Source organism: Triturus cristatus, chromosome 6 (assembly GCF_964204655.1).
Source record: "Triturus cristatus chromosome 6, aTriCri1.1, whole genome shotgun sequence".
Taxonomy (NCBI): domain Eukaryota; kingdom Metazoa; phylum Chordata; class Amphibia; order Caudata; family Salamandridae; genus Triturus; species Triturus cristatus.
The window spans coordinates 1317591718-1317611769 of record NC_140589.1 but is presented as its reverse complement, the minus strand read 5'-3'; the positions used below and the strand labels follow the sequence as shown (position 1 = coordinate 1317611769).

The 20052-nt window shown below is 43.1% G+C and overlaps 1 protein-coding gene across 1 annotated transcript in view; it reads right to left on the bottom strand.

Moving 5' to 3' along the window:
• Window positions 1-20052, bottom strand: part of KMO (kynurenine 3-monooxygenase) — a 412483-nt gene that overhangs the window by 259558 nt on the left and 132873 nt on the right. Inside the window, exon 2 of the mRNA XM_085612308.1 lies at window positions 827-896. Coding sequence (XP_085468434.1) covers window positions 827-896 — 70 coding nt within the window. The remainder of the gene's footprint in view (window positions 1-826; window positions 897-20052) is intronic.

Genomic DNA, 20052 nt, shown 5'->3' with positions numbered 1-20052 from the left:
AAACAGTTAATTAACTTTGGAATCATCAGTGATCACGACTGGAAAACTGGCATATTTTGGATGCTATTATTATCATGACAAAATTCATGATACATGTTTAAATGGCACATTATATTCTTCCTCCTGGCACCGGATTCGGTACGAGCATTCATTGAGGCACCCTGTATCCATGAGAACTGCATTTTACGTGGGACAGACATTGCCTAATTGCATACATTCTTTTTGGGTCTGGCACACACATTTGATATAACCACATGCATGATTTTCTGCGTTAGAGAAGTATTATTATATGGTACTGTGACACACCTTAAAGTACTGGATTATACTAGGAGTTCCCTTTCAGAAATGCACGTACATTCCAAAACGTTTTAGGACAAATATTTCCAACATATGCTGTAATATGCACCATTTGGTCCACTTTTTCATTTTTTTGATAGGGTCTGATACTTTCCCACTGGAGAGGTATAGAATTGCTTGTCTTGATCACTTGCAGTGTGAAATATGGGGCTGGGTTGAAACTTTTTGGCTTTTCTAATTACGTAGAGGAAATTACAGATTATTAACAAGGAATATCTGTCAAAATACATCTCGTCCATGTCAAAAAAGTGACTGTTACAAAATAATTAAACTCGCTCTATTCTTTCCTTGGATATCAGTCGTTTTCCTCTACGCCTCTTTGACGCCGCCAATTAGATATAGCATCTTTACTTGCATAAAGGCTCTTTAATGTTTACCTTTAAAGCCTCCTTTCTGTCAGGGTAAAAGCAGCTTCTTTTGTCTATTTAAAAAACAGAAGTAAACTAAGCATAAATGAAACAATTCTTACCTTCTCTTGCTTCAAAAAGATCAACGTTGAAGCCCTTCTTTGCAAAAAAGCAAGCATTTAAAGCCCCCACCTGAAACAATAACAAAACACGGTTGTGAGATTTGCTGTTGCTTTAGCGAGTATACATCCTGAATTGAAAGGGCAATACTCTGGCAGAGCAGTCGAGAGGGTTGTTTTGCAAGATATTGCTTGTGCAATATTGCTAGGAGGTCTCTTGATCTTGAAATGATGTATGTAAAACAATTACAAAACAGTAATGCGCACTGTCTTAAGTACTGGGTTTATTCTTATCCTATTTCCACATGTGAACAATACTTAATACGATTTGAAGACATACCCAGTGCTGGCTTGCACAGATAAATGATGTGGGGCGGTGAGGTGGGCGGGGGTGGCGTGGGGGTTAGTGGAATCCGACATACGACGGGATTGTGAAAACTAAATAAATAAATAAAACATTTTACCTTGCACTCGCTGCATCGCCAAAGTCTGTGATGCGGCGAGCGCAAGGTAAGTGGTTTTTGTTTATTTATTTATTTTTCGAATTTCCATCAGATTCCACTAACACCCACCCCGCCCCACCGCATCGCCCCACAGCCTTTACCTGTGCGAGCTGGCACTACATATACCCTGAGTTATGGTCTGCTAATTACTGGACCAGACAAGTTTTTTTATTCCATCAAGCATTTCCCCAGTGGACTTAAGCCTTTGGAGGCTGTTTTTGAAAGCCCTTCTCTTGGTGCCTCTGTCACTTTCACCACCTCCCAAGGTTAATTGCAGCAGGCACAGGGAGGCTTCCAGAGAGGGAGAGGAAGGGAGAGTAAAGGTCGAGAGAAAGCAATCAGAGAGGTAGGACGAGAAATAGGAGAGAAGGTGAGAGAGATAATGGATGGATGGATGGAAGGGATGTGAAGAGAATGGGGATGGTTTGAGCAGTTTAGTCAGGGCTGCGTTCCAAACCAAACTATATAGTGGTGGGGTCCAGTGTACTGGTACTTTGTCTCACAAAAGCTTGCACAGACTGAGCAGCAAGTGAGGAAGTAACCAGGGTCGTAGCTTAGTCAGTGAGATATGAGAGGTGTGAATATCAAATTTCCTAACTAAACAAGCAGTAGCTTGGACGGTGGAGGGGTGAGATGACCAAGGTTTGGGATGGACTGTATCCATGAGGAAAAATGGCAGTACTGAGTTGCATTAGGTGGGTCTCTGTCTAGAGTAGCCCAGAGGATGAAAACTAACGGACGGAAATGCTACCCCGAGTGACTGCCATTGGTTAACATATTTTCAGGCATTCATCACATCACCTTTTGGGTTTTTGATTGCCAGTACTATGCCTGGAAGCCTGAGTATGGTGCCACTTTCCAAGCTTATTAGTGCCAATGTTTGTGAAATCCAAGCAGTGGTAAATTTAAACACATTCAAGGGGAACTTCCATGGTTGCAGAATTACTACATTTTTTGTAAAGCAGTCACAACATATATTTAAGTGTCCGCTCTTAAAAATGAACAAGTTAAAAGCTCTTACTGAAATGAGAATGAGGATAAATACAGACACAGTCATAGCATACCTGACTCAGGGCCCCAGACCCAAGTACGAAGCTAAAAATGCATTATGGGGGTGTCACACCCCAGCCCCCCTTGACAGACATAGCATACCTGACTCAGAGCCCCCAGACCCAACTAACAAGCCAAGAATGTATTGGAGGTGGGGAATTTCATACCCGCAATCTGGCCTGAAGCTACGCATCTGTCATTCCCATTTGGGACTGGTAGTTCTCTCTGTGAACACATGACTACTGTCACATACAACACAAATGTATTTTCATCCTCACATTTTTCTTCCTCTCTGCTTTGATGGTTGAGTTGTCAAATTAGTGCATGTAGACTAGGCTCCATGTTTCCAGTCCTCGGCTTTAACAAATCATTTTATCATGTGACTGTTGGCCCCATGTACTAAGCACAAGTCGCAAATAGAGGTTTGTGCGCCAGCAAATTAACAGGATGAGCCAGAGGCGAGCCAAGGGTCTTGCTTGGTTCTGAGAGCTCATGCTTGAGCCAAGCCACCAAAATACTTGCCTTAATTATTGTGCAACAAACATACTGTAAAAATAAGATACAGTATACTAAAATAAAAATATATATATTTCTTTAACATGCTGAAGTGTTTCACCTTAGTACGTCAAATTATGTTTCTGCATAGACAGACATTTATTACAAGTGGTAGTTTTTAAACATGAACTTATAAGCATTAACGGCTCACACCCACCTACAATGTCATTAGGGAACTTAGCGGCACGTCAGGAGTCATGTACGCTAAGCGTGGCCTAGATTCTTAATACAGATGGAGCAACATAATTGTCTATTAAATCAAACATAAGAAGTGCTTGTACAGCGCCCATCATGAAAGTATTTAAAAGTGCACTCATAAGTGATAATAAAGAAAAAGGATGCTCTGTGCAATAACATTTTTGCATAGGGGCACACAATTTGGACAATCAGGGAAGCTGGTTTTGATTACAGGTTATCCTGGTTTCACATTCTGAAAATCAGCTACCTGATGTATCTCTCTCTTTCGCCTGTTTTATATCAAAGGTTACCTCTTTTGCCTTTTATTCTTGAAGCACAACAAGAAAAATTGACAGACAGAGCGTCAGCAGAGCAGACTCAGGACTACCAGGCCCAAGTCTAAAGCAATTAATGCATTTATTTGAGTGGTGTCACACCCCAAACACAACCCCTGGAAGTAACTGAAGCAGTGAAATGCTTTATGGATCAAGATTCAAACCAGCAAAAAGTCTTTAAACAATCGTGTAGAAATATTGCTCATAAATCGATAAGAAATTACAGTTTGTATTGTGAGGATGGGAAGGTGGTGGAAAGAACAGGAAATAACCTCCTAAGGTTTACAGCCTCATAACACAATGGTCCCCTCAGCAAGATGTTGAACTTTTATAACGTATGCCTAATTCTGGCATTCTCAGGTTCTGGGTGCCCCGATTTTGCTTTATAGCAGTCTCTAGAGCAGAGGTCTTCAAACTTTTGTAGGTTGAGCCCCCCAGCTGAATTTTTTTTTAATTCCCCCCCCCAACTCCCCCACCGCCTGACAGAAATTTCTGGAATCTGGCACACTACATAATTGACAGCCACGCGCATATCCCGGGCCATATTCAGCAAATAATGTTCAACACAATAAGAGTGTTTAGTAAACTGCAGGTTTGTGAGTGGGTGTGGTGAAATGACAGAGGCTTATTACACAGCTCAAAACACAATTTTCCAAGATAAAATTTGCGCAAATAGTTTTTACTAGAATGCTTTGTTTTACACATGACATAGATTGATAATAGCACCACCAACATAAATGTGACGGTGTGCCTGTTTTTCGCCACAGAGATGGTCAATCTGTGGATGGATTTTTGCTACTGTCATCCTCAGGTTGTGCTCCACATCCAGTCTTGAACAGTACTTAGTCTTTAATACTGCAAGTGCTGAGAACCCAATCTCACATAAATAGGACAAGCTGAAAGGCAAGAGAGTTTTGATAGCAGTTTTTCTCAAAGCTGAATATTCTGCAGACATTTTCAGCCAAAACAGGGACTGTAAGGGAGACAGTGTTGTCAAATTTTTCGAGCAATCCCTAGCTCCGAGCTGGTACACGAGAAACTATTCTTCTCTAGAAATCATTAACAAACATTTTAGGCAGCATTATAGTTGGATAATTGCCCACCAACCAGTTATGGATCCGAAGACAAAGTTGAAAGTCCACAGAGAGGGTGATGAACAAACACCTACTTGAGAATTCCTTAGTGGTATGATAAGTTGCTTGCCTGAAGCAGTGGGGGTTTAGGACAGGTGGGGCTAATGTTTAAAAAAACTAATAATAAATTAATGATGTTGTCTATTTTACTTCAGAGCAATGTTGTCTGACGGACTTTGTGGTGGCAGAGACATGTTAAGGATTTTGGGTGCCCTGGGCCAAAACTATTTTGGGGGCCCCTGTTCAGTACAGCTTTGAGTTCAAATGATTTACTTTCAGCTCTGCCATAACCTCTTTAGCCAGGCTACTAACGGTGCACAGGCACCATGGTCGAAATTCTAAAAGCGTTTACATCTAATATTCAGAGATAGTGATGTGTTTTCACTGTTGTAACAAATCAGCAGACCACTAATTTTACAGCGAAAAGTATCTGTGATATCCTCTAATTTCTCATATCTGAGGACCCGCTTGGATTTAAAATAAACATTTTTATGGTTTTTGCATGAAAAAAACACATTTCTCTGCAGATAGTAATAGACTCCCTCACATCAATCACATTAAAAAGAAATGAAACAAAACAGTATTTACAAGAATCTGTTTAGGAATTTTCCAGGCCATCAGAGCAAAAACAGAGCTGTCTCTATCAAGGGGCCCCCTGAAAGGCTGCATTGCAGTGCATGTAAATGTGTCCTTTTGTAATTTAGGATGAAAACCTTGATGGGGCACAACATGCCCATACTGGTGTGCAGGGGCGCAACTAGACCCGCACTTCAGGTGGGGGCTAACACTCCCAGCCAAGGCTGGCCCTAGCACTGGTCGCACACAGTGCAACAGTCTTTTTTGGCGCGCCCTCCCCAATTCCTCCTTTTCCATGAAATTCCTCACTACCACTCACCAACGATGCACCTCATCTCTCTATAGCACCTTTCTGGCAAACATTTCATTTTTTTATAGCACTACACATTGTTTACTCACACTCAGTTCAGTGATCTGCTTTGTATATGTTCTTTGTAGCAGGCACATTAAACCTCTGCACTGTGTGGGTGGCAGGAGTGCCTATGTGAGTGCACGGTGAGCCATGCGACAGTGTGAGAGTAGGGTAAGAGGAGTGACAGCAGGGTGAGTGAGGTGACAATATGAATTTGGGTGCGGATGTAAGTGCAGAGTATGTCGAATGAATGTATGGTTAGTGATGAGCTTATTTGAGTGGGATTGCAGATTGAGCAGTGAGGGGTACAGGTGAGTGAAGTGTCACATGAGTGCAGGTTGAGTAGTGTGCTCGTGTGACTGCAGGGTGAGGTACAGCAAATATAGCCATGCTATGTATCTGTTCCTGGCTATGTCGAGTATTATACTTTTTCTGCTGTAATATATTTTGAACCCACAAGTTTATGATCTGAGTGCTTCTATGAATTAATACACCCATAAAAAGAATAAAAAGTTTTTTGTCATGACATTATACCGTATCAGTTAGGTATGGATGGCACTAGTTGAAGATGGAGTTACACTTCTCCATTTTTTATAAAGTGTGACATTCATGGGTTACACGCAAGTTGCTGGATTATCTTGGAGATAGTATACGGGAGAATATTTATTCTGTTCGTTACTTATGGTAATACCTACACAAGATGGCCGCCGTTCCCCTCTACACTTACAAACTAGTAAATAAGCAAGTGCGCATGCGCGAACGTGACGCGTCGCGCCTACAAGACACGGGTAATCTGAAGTAGCATTGTGAGGTTGAGCCAAGGCCGGGTTTACGGGCTGACCAGGTGAGCGGGAAAGGTTTTTTTTTAAGTGACCTGGGCACTGTTTTGACATTGCGCTCAAGGAGAGAAATGGCGACGCATACATATTAAAGGATTGTAATATGCCACGCGACATGCCCATAGGCTGACGGGGGTATGTAGCGCTAACAGTTTCTAGTCTTTGAGGAACAGTTAGTTGCTGTATTCAAGAAAGAGATAAACCTGACATTTACTCTAGTTCCAGTTATTTGGCATTAGGCATTTTATCGATAAACACGCGATAAAGAAGCATACTAAGGGGCACAAGTGATTGCATTTACATAAAGATGACGCCGGCTCATAAATCTTATCCTTTCTTTTATTTTTGCTCTGTAGATTAACATATTTGCAGTTTACCGGGCGGCAAGTGAAAGAGTGGACGGGTACACTCAGACACAAATGGTACCCATAAATTAGAAGGGTATAGGTATGCAAATGGAGAGCGACCATGTGGTAAATATCCTCATTTGTTGCAGGTGACAGTTTTTAAAGCACGATACAATGTAGAATCTTATGTGGTGTAGATGGCTGATTGGGTGTTTTTGGTTTTGACTCCCCCAGGTGCAGATAACATAAAAAATGGTTAAATAAATGGTGCAGTGTGGCTAGTTGACCCTTGCCCTGGTGAAATTGCAGCAAGCTTCCTGAGGCAATGAAACATGTTGGTTTTTAAGTGAGCAAACACACAGCATGAAAAAAAAAGTTAGATAGCTAGTGGTGTTTAACTCGTTTTTAACTAGGATTGACGAGGGTTCTGAACAGACTCCTTTTAGGGTTGACATTATTGTGGGCTCGGATGTGCACACCGATGCCCAGTGTTCACACATAGCACTATATGTATGTTTTATTCACATTATTTTTTCAAATTTTTTCAGGGTGGCAGTTGCTAATGATGAGAACCTGTGGTAGCAGGCGAGTACCTGTCTGCTAAACTCCCATGGTGTTACTTCAGTGAGGCACTGCCATCCTTTTTCACTACATTTTTTTCAATATTCTTTTCAAATGTTTTTCTTTCTTGTACACAGTTGGTAGGGAGAAAGCAGGGGAGACATTACACATAGACACAACTTTGTTTTATAAAGGTTTAAGTGATCCAGGACCCCTTCAGACGGTACAAAGATAGCCGCTATATGGTCATGACAATTTAAAACAAAAATGTTTTGAAGCTTGAAGGGGCCACTGATGAAAGTTCATCACTGGACATTTTGAGCAGGTCTTCTGTTGTTATTGATTGATGAGTGGGGGGCGACCTGCTCATTTACCCCCTAAGTTCCTTGCTGTATATGGTGAGATACAGGGTGAACAGCGCAAATGCATTGTGAGTGCAGAGTGATCTCTGTGAGTGCAGGGTAATCGGTGAATGATGTGAGTGCATCAGGATCAGTGTGAGGGCATTGTGATCACTGTGAGTACAGGGTGAGCGTGGAAGTGAAGGGCGAGAATGAGGAGCGAGTTGTCTGAATGCAAGGTGCATTCCCAGACACATGAAGTAACGCAGCATGTTATTGACGGCAGCGTAGGGTTTCAGATGTGTTAAACTATTGCTATTATGGCATTAACCAGAGATCAGGGTGGAGGAAATAAATGTGCTGCTCTTCCAACAAACTTCCAGTCTTATAGTTAGGGTTGCCAGCTCATTATTTTGATGTCCCAGGCGGTACAAAAAAAAGCAGTCACCTAAAGCTGTATGTTCAGCACTTATCTGTGCATACTTTGAACAGTAAATATAAATAGAAAGAACTTTTAATTATGTTCTAGGGCTGCCTGAATTATCCGTTACTGATAATTAAAGGGAACAAAGACAGAGAAGTCACCTTACAAAGGAATATATACTTCTTTATTTATAACCATATTTAGTGTCAAGACAAGCAATGGGCAGGCTGTTTAAACAACACATGGCTGGCTGGCATTTTAAGCGCCTGCCTGCGTAATTCTTAAAGCAACTTTGTCTCCTTTCTGGGAAGAGCTAACACTCTCAGAATGGGGTTAAATTCATAGAGTTGAAATGCTTCAGCTGCAGTGGGAGGCAGACATCTCCTCTGCTAAAACTGAAAGCAAGGAACAGACTGTTATTTCAGCTGCAGTGCGAGGCAAGGAGTCTCTTCTGCTATGAAATCGAATGCGCAGGAACAGGCCTGTCTGTTTGTTTGCTTTCGGTTTTAGCAGAGGAGACTTCCTGCCTCTAGCAAGAGCTGAAGCATACAGCTCTACGAATTAACCCCCTCCTGGGACGGTTAACATGACAAAAAACATGGGTACGCTGTGCCCCATCAATTTCCCCTCCCTCCCACCTCCAACCATACCAGAGTTCTCCAATAAACAAATCCCCAGAAGACTTGCGATGCCAGACAGTGGGAGACACACAAAGGAAAGATTAGAGTGGAGTGAGCGTCCCCCCAAGATGGTGTTGCGCCCCCCCCCAGGGGGGCATACCCCACATATTGAAGAACTCTGCTCTAGAGGTATCACAATTTCTATATATACTTCAGTTTTGCAAGCACAGCATATATATTTCAGTTTTGTAAGCATAGTATATACACTTCAGTTTTGCAATGCCATTACATCATGTAGCGCAATCCTGATAATGCAAAGTGGGTGTTACAAGGCGGGAACTAAGCAGACACCAATAGAAGTCAAAGCAAATTGATGCCTGCTAAAATCACACAAAGCAGCGCAGCCTAACCAGTGCTTTAAATGGATACATAAAAGTGCTGGTACTCACTCCCAACAGGACTGGTTTACTCCTGAGAAGGGTTGGTACTCTACTATTAAATATATTGTACCAGTGCTTGCCAATGTATGATTTGTCAGTGGGTGTGGTGTCTGGGTGTGTGATATTGGTAGTGGCTGTGTATGGTGGTGTGGTGTCTGCCTGTATGTAAATAGTGGCTGTATCTGCTGGTATGGTGTCTGCCTGTATGTGTTTAATGGCTGCGTCTGGTTGTGTGGTGTCTGCCTGTATTTGTGTAGTGGCTGTATCTGCTGGTGTGGTGTTCAGATCTATATGTGTTGTGGATGTATGTCATGCAGTGGGTGAGCTACTGGATGTATGTCACTGGATGCGGTGGTCGACTACCTGATTAGTGGTTGTGTGTCTGTTTTGCTTCTTATGTTTCTGTTGTCGTGTGTTGCAAGTGGATGTTGAGGTGGATGCATGCTTATGTGTGCGTGTGCCTTGGGTAGGTATGGGAATAGGGTTTGTGGATGGGGAAGAGGCAAGAGGTGGGGTGGAAAGCTGGAATTGGTGGAAGGCTGCCCTGAGTGTGGAAGCTATAGCCTGAAAAGATCTCTGTAGGGCAGACATGTCAGCATGAATGCCTTGCAGGTATGGCACCATCTGTGCCAGCTGGTGGATTTGCCCCTGGATGGCATTCAGCACTGCAGCCTGACCCACAGAGATCTGCCTCAGAATGTCAATTGCCTCCACACTCACGGCTGCAGGGGAAACAGATGCAGAGGGTGAGCTGGCTGGTGCAAAGGAGACTCCTCCCTTCTTAGGGGCGTGGGCCTGGACAGCTGGCTGGGAAGCGGCAGATAGGGTGAAGAAGGAACGGGGATGGCGGACATGGATGTTGCAGATGCAGGTTTAGGGGGGTCTGTCACCACCAGGGAGTGGCCACTGGGGCCCAAATCAGATGATGATGATGATGATGATGCTAATGTGTCGTCTGGCACCTCCATGGCAGTACCATCACCCTCTGGGCCACTGGTTCCCTCTATGCCACTGACACGATGGGAACAACTGTGGCCAGCTGCTTCCCCAACGGTGTTGGCCCTGTCTCCTCCGCTGCCCTAGGTTGATGCTGAAATATTAGTAGAAATTGGTCAATTGCAATTGCCTGAACACACTTGGGCAAACAGATCCTAGCGCAACATATACACAATTGCACAGATCACAACACGTAGAAGGAGGACTACAGTGCCTCCAAAATTGGCATGAGCACATGCATGAATGCTACATGACCTGTGCACAGTCATAACCACAGTCTGCTCTAACTGCATGTGTGATTGTGTCCTAAATCCAGCCTCATGTGGTAGCAGGAGATACCTGTCATCAACCTGTCAACCTAGGCCTTTGAAGCATACCATTGTTACCTGATGTCATCAAATTGGATGTCCACATGGAATGCATCACTGCCTATCCACATACGGCCCTGCAATCTGCAAATAATCAGGAGTCCTTAACACACAACATGTAGAACTGCTGGAGACCTGCTACAGCTAAGTTGCAGTAGTATGTGACTACCAAGAAGAAGGTGACATTGAAGTGGCCATTCCACGCTGTTCACACTTCCCAAGTGACACTTTCACATCTGCCCACTGCCAGATGACGCAGTTGAAAGCTGCACATGAATAGCTTAGCTAGGTGCCACATGTTGTGCAGAAGAGTTGAATGGAGAAAATGTGGCTCCAAGTGGTGTGCGATTTCAGCCCAAAGAAACATTGTACTTGAGTCTGCCTAGGAATATCCCCAATCAAGATTGGTTAATGTGAGCACACCTTTTTTCACATTACAATTGTTAATGCTATTAGAACACTGAAAGTACATAAGGCTCAGGAAATCCATATCGAGGTCTTACTCGTGTCCAAAAGGGAAGGGAATACATTGTGCCTACCTTGTCTCGCAAACACAACTACTAATGCACTACTGAGTGCTGACACACACATATGATCCCAGCATGTCATCATGTCAGTTCCTGATGCATGTCACCAGCCACAGAATGACACTCCATAAATGCACCTGTGCATCAGACCTAACGGAATACACCCATCTCAATGACATGCAAACTCACATTGCGAGATAGTACTAGAAGTCTTCCAACCATGTGTGTCACTGTCTCAACAATCTGACATCCATCAATGTCATAGGGTATGTGTGACTCACCCACCGATGATACACACCCCTGTATGTGCTTATATCTACTCTACATACCCATCACAGAATACCATTGTCATGTACATATTGGTCAACACATACAAATGTGATGCAATCAGAATGAAAACCTTGTAGACCCTCAGATCATGGTTGGAACAGTTGTACATATGACAGTACAACACATGAAGGTACACATGCCAGCAAGTAGGCATCAATACAGATGGCACCAGTGGTGTTAGCCACCTCATGATACTATATAATCCCAATTTACGAAGGGGAATTAGTGCTCAGTGTCTGCATCTAGATGCATTGTATGCCATGCCACAAGTAAGCGGTCCACCATCACATGAAACACTGTAGTGAGGAATCATTACCCCAGACACCTAGATGACAAGTGGCCTATTTAGGACCACTGTCACAAATGACAGCAAAAGATAAAGTAGGTGATCTGTGATTAGGCAGCCATATGGCTGTTCAAATCTGGAAACTGACATTTGGCAGGACCCTGCTTAGTTCCTGGTCACATGGACAATAGGCTAAGGTTATCACCATGCACCTGCTACCAAACCTACACATGGAACAACTCTCCCATTGCGTAGAACATGAGTCGCCTTCAAGCTTGATGGGGAAATAGCTGATTGTAACAAAAGATCGATGATCATGCTGATTTTTCACTCAGGCCAATCTTCACCCCTCCTAGCTGCTGTTGGGCTCTCAACTGCCCATCAATGTCTGGGTATGCCATCACCAGTATACAGGCCATTAGGGGGGCTCAGGGCCCGGCGCTTGACTCTTCTGCCTTGGGAGGATAGTCCCAGCTGGACATTAACGATAGTACAGGTCAGCATCTCATGTCCTCCGACCTTTTTCTGCAGTGAACACTGCGCAGACGATCGACCCGCCAGGGTGCGCACCTTCTGGCTGATGTCCTTCCACATGGACACCTTCTGATGGACTTTGACCCGTATGGATGCAATAGATGAAGAGACGGCGTAGACATGCAAGATATAGGTTATCTGTTAGGGTGACACAGAGGTTGTAGTCAGCTAGCATAACCATCAATCTATATTGCACACACTACATGTATAAGGGGCACGTGCTGAGCACCACAAAAAGCATTATTACACACTATTAAAGTCATCTGAGGACTTTCCTCAATCCTGATTATGCCTATAGTGACTAGGCCAGCCCACTGACATCAAGTAGCCCTAGCACACACAACATGTGCTCTGAAATGAGTTAACATGTAACACAGCACACCATTGTGTCGTCCTGAACAGTACAGTACTAGTGCATCACTGGACAGACACCTGAGCAGTCTGGACAAATTACTTTAATCAAACAGTCCAATACATCATTTTTACCATTACATTGACTACATTCAAAGATTTGGGTCACAATGAAAGGTGTGGCATGAGTATCAGTAAGAGCTCTCACTCTGATGATCGGTGGACATGTGATTTACTCATTTGGACCTCATACTATGTCTTCATGTGTTTGTGTGGCAAGTCCTGGCATCAGTGGACACACCGTATACCATATGTGGCAGTGTGTATGGGACGACATCAAAGTACCATTGTACATACTGCAGCACTCTTGAACTGCACTGCAGATGTAATCAACTATCTAGTGTACGTTTCATATGAGCAATGTTCCTGCACAATGCTAGCACCACTCATAGGGCAGTAAAATTCCAGACATGTGGTAGTAAAGTGCCTGTCCTAAGGCAATGACACACAATGGTCTGGGGATCTCATACTGCACCATACCAACTGTAGTAATACTAGGTGGATTTAGGCCAACTCATGGTCCAGTTACACTAATTTAGGCCACTTCTGAGGATCAGTACATCTACAGGGAGAGTACTCTGTGCATCAGTCCCATAGCCACATTATCTCTGCTACAGTGTGGGTCATGGACCATACAGGGCACAACGCAATGTAAGGGTTTGCTCTCTGCAGCCTGAGCATACTGTTCCCACATGACCATCATATGCCCACATTTTCCATACCTAACAGTACATCTTGTGGTCATCCTATATGACATGACCACTGTGGGTCACTCTGAAGGGGTCTGTGAGGTGTTATTATCTCCAAGACAACAGTTTGTGTGTTGAGTGATATGTGGAACTGTACACATATCTCATCTCATCCTCACATATAACTTACTGGATACATACACAAGTTAGGTTGTAAGGCATATACATTTGAAAGCACATCTGCCATGTACTGAATAGCAAATTCATTATAGACAACAAAACAATTATACATGCATAGATAAGTGCATGCAACCAGTGTAGGATTTTGGACTAATCACACATCAACATGGTGTTGTGAAGTCCTCAAACTGCAGTGCCACATAAACCATGGCATGACTGTCCCATGTAGGGGACACACTATCTGACTTACTTAACTCTGATGTCAGTCATTTTATGCTGCATATGTCTCATTAATAGCACCTCATCTGAAGGAGATGTACCAGGCATCATTGGACACAGGTACATTACCACACACTACACTTCAGGCAATAGTGGTTTCCTTACCAAAACCAGGTAGAGATAGCAAGCTCCTGGAGGGATACCAACCCCTCTCGTTATTAAATGCTGACTATAAGATAGTTAGCAAATTATTAGCGAATAAAATTCAACCCTTCATATTGCGGTGAATACATATAGATCAATGTGGATTTGTACCAGATAGGAGTACGGCACTCAACATTCGTAGACTGCACCAACTAATGTCACGACCGCACCCCAGGAAACAAACACAGGGGTGTATATCATTGGACCTGCGTCAGGCCTTCGACTCTTTACACTGGCGCTATATGTTCTGTACGCTTCCGAAATTTGGAATGCCCGATAAATTCACGAAATGGAATACCCACCCCATTTTGCATGTCGTTTTATTAATTAGATTAATTAATTAATTATAATCGAATTAATGGATTGGAGTGATGTGGAAAATATTTACCAACCTTTATTAATATATAAATTACATGTGGGATTTGCATCTGCATGGCCTAACTAATTACGTGAACTAAATTTCGTACGCATACTAATGATAGACAATTAGAATATTGCATGATATATGTCGCTTTTGTGATGTAATTGTGATTTGTGCTTTATTTAGTAAGTATAAACCGCACTGAGTGTTGCTTTGGCTAGATAAATACATACACATATGAGTATTAGCGAGGGAATAACATTTGATTAGTCATTTCTATGTATTAATTACGTTTTTGTGTTTCTTTGCTTAAGTTGACCATTTTGGCCCATCGGAAGATGGCTGCCTTTGGTGCCTAACCCGACTGCCAACGCTGAACAGGGCTTGGGTGAAGTGCGCCTGCGCTGACAACAGCTACACAGTGGCCTCAATCTGACCCCAGTTGAATATGTACCCTTCAAGGTTGCTCTGGGATGCAAGCCAGCTTTTCTGAATGAACAATAATGTGCTACTAAAAAAAAGGATAATTCAAGTTCAATGACATCAGAGTCTTTATTTTGATGAGAATCCTGTCAGACGATTTCAATGGACCAATCAGAACATTTGAAGACCCGTTTTTGATACAAATTGTCAATGATTTTTACTATAAATTATGGTAGAATAGAGAGGTGGGTGCGGGTTCGTTTCTGGCCTTTCTCTATTTCTTGACGTTATGCTGACGAAGAGGACGGTGACACTGCAGGACAGCTGTTAGCCTGAATCTTTGATGGACTGAATTAATGCCCAAACTCCTGATGAACTGAACCTACTAAAATTGATGGGCATAGATTTGCGAGACTGCCCGATTTGACATAGAGGACGACATTTTGCCAGAATAGGTAAATATGAATGGCAACTTGATCAAATGAATTATTTAATTTGCTATATTAATATAAATTTGAATTTGAACATCTACAGAAATGAGTTGGGTTGTTTATTCATTGAAATGTGTTAATGAAAAGGTTAATTAGAGAATTAGAAATTCACTTAAACCTACAACTAACTGATCCATTCCAATTTATGAGAGGAATACTAAAGGTGAAGTTTAAGGCCTAATGAGTATCAGAAGGTTGTGTAGATTTGTCACTCATTAGAGTAGATGTGGTATTTTCCCTCTCATTTCCAGCGCTTGGGAGGATAATCGCCTCCCACACGGACTGATGGTGAGTGAATGTTGGTGTTATGGGCCCCACCAGCGAATGTATGGATAGTGTGTGTATGTGAGATCTTTTGGTCCGTGACGGTAGAAAGGGATTTTGCACTCCGCGCTGGAGCACCCGCATGGGGATCTATGTCTCCAAACAGTATAAGGAGGAACAAGGTACGAGACAGGGTTGTCCGCTCTCCCCTTTAATATTTATTCTAGCCCTGGAACCTCTCCTCATCAAAATACGCACTCTAACTGGAAACCAGGGGATACACGTGGGACAGGAAACACATAGTGTATCGGCTTATGCAGATGATATTATACTATACTTTGGAAACCGTAGAGGTGACCACACACCAATTCCCTCAATATTCACCGTGTTTCAAGCACTATCTGGGCTGTCTATAAATGACGCCAAGTCCTATGAGTATTCATTTACGGATTCTGTATGCCAAGACCCATTGCCCTTCGGGCACTGGCAGTTTCAAACAGCGCCGATTACCTTCAAATATCTTGGCATTGATAGCTACAGAGAGGCAGAAGATGTACTGGACGGAAACATAACAAGAGCGATTAACTCACTTAAATCACAAGTAAGGTTTTGGACCTCCTTACCATTATCAGTGGCGGGCAGGATTGCCATTGCTAAGATGGTGATGCTCCCCAGATTACTCAATTTTTTTACAAATTTGCCACTTTTACTCCCAACGCAGGTGTTTAAAACACTGGATACGCTACTGGTGGAACTTATATGGGGAACAGGAAGACGTTGAATAGGACTATCAAAACTTCGACTAGACACTAGGCATGGAGGGATGGTAGTCCGGACTTTAAGGCATATTGCTACGCAGGAAAGTTACAATGGCTAGCATATTGGATAACAGAGCGAAACCTGCAAGAGATAGACATGCCCCGGCGCGATTGGTATCGGGGAAGGTTACATACACTCCTGTTACCGAATAGTAGGATCCCAACACAAGCACCCTGTAGCTGCAAGTAGCATTGTTGTATTGGAGGAGGGCGCTGAGTTATACTAAAGGACAGACTCCTCACGCCCCCAATATCCCGCTGCTGGATATTCCTTTACCACTCGAGTTAGTAACACATAGGCATATACATGCATGGACAGAAGCTGGTGTGGCCACAGTGGGGATGTTATATATGGATGGTACACTGATAAATCACGACACCGTACGAGAACAGGGAGTACCGAACACGTTATTCCTTCTGCATGCGAACATAGTGAGATATGTCAGAAACACGTGGGCTCTGGGGGAACTGAACCCTCTACACACAAAATTGTACATATGCAATATTTAATGGGAAATGGGAGTCATTTAACTAGATGGTTATCATATGGGATCCGAACACATACAGCAGTGCGACTGCAGGTGCTACGAGATAAGTGGCATACAGACGTAGGGAGAATACCTACAAAGAGTGGAACACAATCCTAGAATACCCGAGAAAGATATCGCGAAACCCGAAGTTTATATTCATTCAACTCATGATAGTGCACCGTGCCTATATGACCCCCCACAGATTGAGTGTTATGTTCCCAGATATAGCAGATATATGCCCACGCTGTCAAGGATCTGATGCTAATTTCATGCACATGATGTGGACCTGCCCAAGACAGATACCTTACTGGGCTACAATACATACAGTATTAAACACAATAGCCCTGGGGAGCAGGGGAGCTTCTAGAATACTATATATTGGGGCTAGGCCCCAAAGCCAAAAGTGGGAACCCCACATACAGATTTGTCAATTTAGCACTGATATTAGCGAAGTACACACTAACCTTCCGCTGGAAAGCGAACAAAAGCACCTATGGTACTGGACTGGTATAATGAGATGGTTATTTTGGGCAGGGCTGAAAGTGCAGAGTTACAGAAAGAAGAGCGTAGACGTCTGAGAAAAAAGCCTATATCATTAGAATGGAATATACTGTAAGAGGAATTTGTAGCAACTGAATTGCCAATAACATGAAGCAGATATGAAACAAACAGAAACTTGTCAATGTAACTGTCATGGTAATATGTGGCGCTGGCAAAATCCAGGATGTGAAGGTGTGATGTGCAATAGACGAAACACACTGCTACGGTTGTGTCCGTTTTTTTATTTAAAGGGGTAAAAGAAGGAAAATAAGGTGCTACCCGCAGCAATTGCTATGAGACACAGTACTGAGTATGTTGGGAAGAGGGAGGGGAGAGTTATGTTTATATCAAAGCCAGTTACATGTAAAAGCTGAAGTTTTGCAACATGTTAGGAAGATTATAGCTAGCTTTATTCATAAACAGAAAGAACCAGAAGTAATTGTAATGTATTGGTTTGCATATGCAAATGTATACAACTAGGTAACTAATGTGATATTTTTATGGATACCTCTGTAAATGATGTAATGTCTAACATATGTGTCATATAATCAAAGGCATATACATGTAACGATACAGATCAAAATATTGTAATAATCAGAAACTCAATAAAATTTGTTGAAAAAAAACTAAAAAACTCTGATGTCAGTCTGGGTCTCTGAGCCTTATGGTGGCCTATGGGATAGGACAGGACATTTGTTGCAGAGTACAGACTGTATTAGCAGTACTCAACTGCTTCTCAGGGAGCAATAAAGCTGGTGATACAGGGGTCTCCAGCTCCTCTGGTGTGAAGGTAGGGGCTTGTTCCCTGTACAGCGTGCCATGACAGCTTCCAGAGATGGCAAACAACAGCTGACGTTGAGGAGGTATGATAAGCAGCAGTGTCTGGAGACAAGTGATTTGATTTTCAAACCGCAACAAACATGTGCACCACATAGGCGGTCTTCTGTGTAGACAGCCACAGCAATAGGACCGTGGCGGTCACATTATCCAACATTGGCCTATGGCTGTCACCGTTTTGGTGCATGCGGCCTACCGCACGGTTCAAATCAGCTGGCAGGCAGCAAATTAGCATGTCCCAATACAAGGTCAGGCATCCACACAGGTGGTCTTCTATGTAGACAGATACAATTCTTGGACTGAGGTGATCAGGGTATCCAGCATTAGCCTATGGCTTTGACCACTGTGTAGGAAGCCGCCAACTGCGCAGTTTAATCCGCTAGCGATCGGCGATTCAGCATGTCCCAATAGTGAGGTCATGTCAGTTTTGAAAATCACATAAAAACACATTTCTAAGTGCGTCTCCACCAGTAAGATTATGTTGGAACATGTGCCCTACTATATGACACCATTTTTCTGCCTATAACAATAATCAAATGTCAGTTCTGTACATTACTGTGCATGAACACACGATTACCGCGGTGCACTGTACACCGGCGGTGAGTGTAGTTATGTGTGCAATGCAGACTCCACAACATGACGTGTGCACCATACAATATAGATTTGTATAATGTCAGCAGCACTGTTATGGACATATGTAGAGTCCAGATTGGGGATGATAGGTAGAACTTGCAGTAATGGGAATCGATTTGATTAATGCGAGTGACTCCCGTATTTCTCAGGACAATCAGTCTTATGTAAGGCAATCTTCCGCTTGGATTGGCCTCTTCTACAACAGTGGTCAATGGGTTAAATCCCTCCCCCAGATCATTGCCCATCATCTATTCAACTTTCCTCATCCAAAATGTTGATATGTATGCAATTGTATCTTAAGCAAGCATGATGGCAGTTGCTGTGTAGTGTTAACAAATGCTGTTATGTGTGATCACATGACTTTTGGGTGTGTCTTGGTAAATGTTAGTGTGGACACTGTGACCAATATCCATATGTCTGTAGACTCAACACATAGGTACCCTGGTAGAGGGAGGAGACAACAGGCTCCAGTATACTGGGCATTTCCAGACCTTCAAACTTGGAAGAAAGAGACATAATCAGGAAGTTTTGTCTTAATAGGAAGACAAGATAGGATTTATGTGACCAGTTGGAGTCTCATTTGCGTCCTCAAAGATATAATCCCTCATCTCTGCATTTCCTAGCCACAGGTTCTTTTCAGTACACTGTGGCTATAGCTGGTGGAATGTCACAACCTATGTTTATGTTTAGTGGCATACCACGTGATATGCTTTCAGCAATGATGAGACACATGGACAACTACATCCAGGTCGCCAGGCTTGAAGATTTGGCCAATGTGAAGGGTGACTTCTATGGATTTGGTGGCATCCTTCATGTGGTTGGACCTATTAATGGCACACATATTGCCTTAGTGCCACCACAAATCAGAGAACAGGTTTATAGGAACAGGAAGGCCTACCATTCTATCAACATGCAGGTGGTTTGTGTATTCGATTTATACATCTCACACGTCTGTGCCAGATTCCCAGAATCTGCCCATGACTCCTTTGTACTCCAGTACATCACCATACCCCAGCTGATGTCCCAACAACTACCGTAGAGGGCCTGGCTTGTTGTATGATATGTCCAACCATTGTGTGTGTGATGTCAGGTTGTATCTTCTGAAAGTGTGTGACTCAATATTGTACTTCTGTCTGTCTTTCATCTGGGAGACTCAGCCTATCCCAACTGCTCATGTTTGTTGACACTGCTGAGGAATCTGACAACCCCATTGGGATTCTGCTTCAATGAGGCCCCTTGAAGAACACGGTGGCCAGTGGAGCTGGCTTTTGGCCTCCTGAAGGAAAGATTCAGATCTCTGGACATACCTGGGGGAGCCCTCCTCTACTGTCCCGG